This window comes from Penaeus japonicus, unplaced genomic scaffold (assembly GCF_977035675.1).
Source record: "Penaeus japonicus unplaced genomic scaffold, GWHDUDI00000001_assembly GWHDUDI00000010, whole genome shotgun sequence".
Lineage (NCBI taxonomy): Eukaryota > Metazoa > Arthropoda > Malacostraca > Decapoda > Penaeidae > Penaeus > Penaeus japonicus.
This window is the reverse complement of record NW_028234412.1, coordinates 33,765,570-33,770,569: the sequence shown is the minus strand read 5'-3', so window position 1 is coordinate 33,770,569 and position 5,000 is coordinate 33,765,570. Positions and strand designations below refer to the sequence as shown.

General features: G+C 36.7%; 1 protein-coding gene across 1 annotated transcript in view; it reads right to left on the bottom strand.

Moving 5' to 3' along the window:
• The window catches only part of LOC122254523 (acetylcholine receptor subunit alpha-like), a 74,061-nt gene that overhangs the window by 43,033 nt on the left and 26,028 nt on the right, over positions 1-5,000 (bottom strand). Inside the window, exon 4 of the mRNA XM_086540378.1 lies at positions 4,136-4,272. Within this exon, the coding sequence (XP_086396504.1) occupies positions 4,136-4,272 (137 nt within the window). The remainder of the gene's footprint in view (positions 1-4,135; positions 4,273-5,000) is intronic.

Here is a 5,000-nt window from a genome sequence, read left to right as displayed (position 1 = left end):
GGAGGGAAGGCGAGGGTTGTGGGGGACAAGAGGGAGGGATGGGGGCGAGAGAAGATCGCGGGGGGGGGGGGGGGGGAAGGAGAGTGAAAGAAAGAAAAAAACAAACAAACTTATCCCACTTTCATTCCTTCCTACCTCTTCCGTTTTCCTCTTCCAGAATTCAAATTCCTCTTCTCTCTCATTTTCCTCGCTTTATTCTCTCTCTCTCTCGCTCTTTCTCTCTCTTCTTCTTCTCTCCTTCTTTCTCTCTCCATCCCTATCTCTCTCTCTCTCTTTTTATTCCTTATCGTTTCGTCGTAAATTAAGATGGCTTACAAAGATATCTTTTATGATACTTTCTTATGATTCTTTCTTTTTATATCTTTTTCTCAATATTGGCTATCTTTCAGAGATACAGATATCGCATACTTTTTGCTTTCTTTCTCTATGTATTTTTTTTTTACCATTATCGATTATTACCATAATTATGATCAGTGTCGTTATAATCATAATTATCATGTTTATTATGATCATAATTATCATCAGTATCATTATCATTGTTATCATCATCATTATTATCAATATTATTACTATCATTATCATCATCGTTATCATCTTTATCGTCATATTTCGTTATCATTCTCATTATTGTTTCTATATTATCATTACCTTTATTCCATCACCATCATTATATTTATAATAATTATCATCCTCACCAGTATCATCCAATATCATCGGTTCCACCCCCCCCCCCCACAAAAAAAAAAAAAAAAAAAATCTCGAGTTCATATCTCAAAATAAATTTCCCAAACTAAATAATTGGAAATCAGGAGGGACCGTTTTTCGGCCAGAATCCCAAAATTGGGAGTTTACCCAGGCCTAAAATCTGTGACGTCTGAATTGTTTATGTCCATAGGCCTATCGTCCATATATGTAGAGAGAAAGATAGAGGGATACGCTTCGGGGAGGGGGAGGAGAAAGGAGGGAGAGGGAGGGGAGGGAAGGAAGGGGTGAGAAGAAGGTGGGAGGTGTGAAAAGAGAAGAAAAGAGAGGGAGAGGGGAAGGGAGGGGAGGGGAGGGAAGGGAAGGAAGGGGTGAAAAGAGAAGAGGGAAAGGGAGAGGGGAGGGTTGGGGAGGGGAGGGGAGGGGAGGGGAGAAGAGAGAGAGAGGAGAGGAGAAATGTTAGAGGAAAGGAGTGGGAGGGAGGGGAGGTGATGAGAAGAGAGAGGAGGAGAGGGGAAGAGAAAGGGAGGAATAAGGGAGAGAAAACGAAGGATGCGGGAATATAAAGAGAAGAGGGAAGAGGGAAGGGGTGGGGTGAGAGATGGGAAGGGAAAAGAGGCGGGGGGAAGGGCGGAGGGAGAGGAGGGAAAAATGGAAAAGGAAAGGGAAGGAAAAAGGAGGGGAGAGAAGGGGAAGGGCGAGGGGAGCGGGAAAAAATAGTATAAAGTGCAGGGAAAAAGAAGAGGAAGGAAGGAGGAAGAGGAGGGAGGGAGGAAGGGGATAAGGAGAGTAGGAAAAGAGGAGGAAGGGGAAGCGTAAGGAAAAGAAGATAGGAGGAGGGGGGAGGAGTAGGAAAAGAGGAGAGGAGGAGGGGGGAGTAGGAAAAGAGGAGAGGAGGGGGAATAGGAAAAGAGGAGAGGAGGTGGGGTGTGGGTAAAAAAAGAGGACATGAGGGGGGGGGGGTAAGCAAAGGAGGAAGAGTCGGAGAGGAGGAAGAGGAGGAGAGAAGGAAGAGTCGGAGAGGAGAAAGAGCCGGAGAGGAGGAAGAGCCGGAGAGGAGGAAGAGGAGGAGAGGAGGAAGAATAGAAGGAGTAAGAGTCGGACGAGAAGGAGGAAGAATAGAAGGAGGAAGAGGAGAAGGAGGAGGAGGAAGAATAGAAGGAGGAAGAGGAGAAGGAGGAGGAGGAAGAATAGAAGGAGAAATAGGAGAAGGAGGAGGAGGAAGAATAGAAGGAGAAATAGGAGAAGGAGGAGGAGAAAGAGCCAAAGAGGAGGAAGAGGAGGAGAGAAGGAAGAGGAGGAGAGGAGGAAGAATAGAAGGAGTAAGAGTCGGACGAGAAGGAGGAAGAATAGAAGGAGAAAGAGGAGAAGGAGGAGGAGGAAGAATAGAAGGAGAAAGAGAAGTAGGAGGAGGAAGAATAAAAAGAGAAATAGGAGAAGGAGGAGGAGGAAGAATAGAAGGAGGAAGAGGAGAAGGAAGAGGAGGAAAGCCTATGCATAGATAGCCTAGGCCTAGTGAATGCAGATAAATCCGACTCAGCTTAAAACGAGAAAATCTTATCGATAACTAGATCTTGCCTATATAAAGGGCGGGTGGGGGTGGGGGTGGGGGTGGGGGTGAGGGTGGAGGTGTGGGGTTGGGGGTGGGAGTGGGGGGTGGGGGATGGGGGTGTTGTGAGGTTGTGAAGAGTCTTTTTTTTCTCTTTTTATTGTGGGGTGGGGGTGGGGGGTGGGAGGGAGGAAGGGTGTGAAGAGGGTGGAGAAGGAGGGTGGAGAAGGAGAGGGGGGTTGGGGGTTCTTAAAACTCGAAGAAGATCATTTTCTGCGCATTACGGGAGCTCAGGCTAAAATTGAAATCCATTGCTTTCGGATAATCTTTCTGAGAAATATAATAAAAAGGATGATGCCACGAAAGATAATTACTTTTCGGTGTTCTATGAAACGGTCTTGAACTACTAACATTATCACGAACTAACATCATCATTAACTAACACTAACATTATCACTACTGTTACTGCTGTATTTACTACTACAGATATTACTATCATCATCAATATTACTGCTATTTTTACTACCACTTACCCTTAACCTTAACCTTTAATTACCACTTAACCTAACCTAACCAGTAACAAAATCAACAAGAGTCAGTAATGACAACAAAAACATAGGGAAAAAAACTTGAGATTAATTGAGTTAATAAGCTCAATTTTACACTAAAATCTACCACTACTACTTCTACTACATGACTACCACTACTATTGCTACTACAACTACGAATACAACTTCTAGAAATAGTAATAGAAATAATAATAATAATAAAAACAACCCTAGATACTAACATTAACTGCAAACAAACAAACATAAAACCTTCTCCCCAAATACTTATCGAAATTGAAATAAAAAAAATAACAAACAGAAAGACAAACAAACAAAAATAGAAAATGCATTACCTTATCGAACTAATATGGTAAGGAATAAAAAACATTTATGCCGACTTACCCTCGCGAAACAAATAACATAAAAAAAATAATAATAAACAAATAATAGATAAATAAATAAATAAAAATAACAAACAAACAGATAAGCACAAAACACCATTCCCAACTTATCGAAACTAATATCATAAAAAAAAAACATTCACGGCAACTTACCTAATCAAAACTAATAATAATAATAATAATAATAATAATAATAATAATAATAATAATAAAATAATAATCATCATCATCATCATTAATAATAATAATAATAATAACAATAATAATAATAATAATAATAATAATAATAATAATAATAATAATAAAAACATTCATGGCGACTTACCTTATCGAAACTAACAAAATAAAAAATAAAAGATAAATAAAAGAAAATATTCATGGCGACTTACCTTATCGAAACTAATAAAAAAACAACAAAAGATTAAAAAAAAACATTCATGGCAACTCACCTTATCGAAACTAACAAAATAAAAAACAAAAGATAAAAAAAAAAAAAAAAATGTCCATGGCAACTTACCTTATCGAAACTAAATAATAATATTAAAACATTCATGGCGAAACTGATAATAATAATCAGAAAAAAAAATCGATGGCAACTTACCTTATCGAAACTAATATCATAGCGAATATGAGATAAAAAAAAAAACAAAAAAAAAAAAAACATGGCACCTTACCTTATCGAAACTAATATCATAAAAAAAAAAAAACATCCATGGCAACTTACCTTATCGAAACTAAATAATAATATTAAAACATTCATGGCGAAACTGATAATAATAATCAGAAAAAAAATCGATGACACCTTACCTTATCGAAACTAATATCATAGCGAATATGAGATAAAAAAAAAAAAAAAAAAAAAAAAAAAAAAAAAAAAAAAAAAAAAAAAAAAAAAAAAAAAAAAAAAAAAAAAAAAAAAAAACATGGCAACTTACCTTATCGAAACTAATATCATAGCGAATATGAGATATTTCCCAAGCAACGGCACAACCAAGGACGTCGGAGGAATAATCTCCACCACCAGTAGGAAGAACACGTGGAGGGAGATAAGGATGGAGATGCTGAGGGTGACCTGTGAGCGAAAGAGAGGGAGAGAAAGAGACGGAGAGAGAGAGATGAGTGAATGTAAGTTTTGTGTAGTTAAGATTTTTGTTTGTCATTATTTTTTTTTTTATTATTGTCATTATCATCGTTATTATTGTTGTTATTACTATTATCATCATGATTTTTATTGTCATTATCTTCATTATCATCATTCTTACTGCAATTACTATTATTTTTACCTTTATTATTATAACCATCATTAACATTATCATTATTATCGTAATCATAATAATCACCATTATAATTATCATTATTATTATCAGTATTATCAGTTACCATCCTAATTATAATCATCATCACCATTTCCTTTGTTAATTATGATATCAACAGTATCATCAAGGTTATCATTATCATCATTAGCAGTACCATTGTCATTAATAGCAACACTATCATTACTATTAGAGTATCCATTAACCGTAATTACCATTCTTGCCAAAATCAGTCATAAGTAATTAGTAACCCAGAAATAATTACCCAAAACTGAAAGGTCAACGAATACTTTTGAAAAAAAACAAAAAAACAACTAATGAGTTTACTAATACTCATAAACGTCAAGAGCATTACCAATCCTACCCTCATTAAGACCAATAACTCAATAATTCCCTGAGCTCATTAACTCCTGAAGCTCATTAGAGGAAAAAAAAAAAAAAATGAAACGATGAATTATGAAAAAAGTCTTGAAACAAACAGAGACAA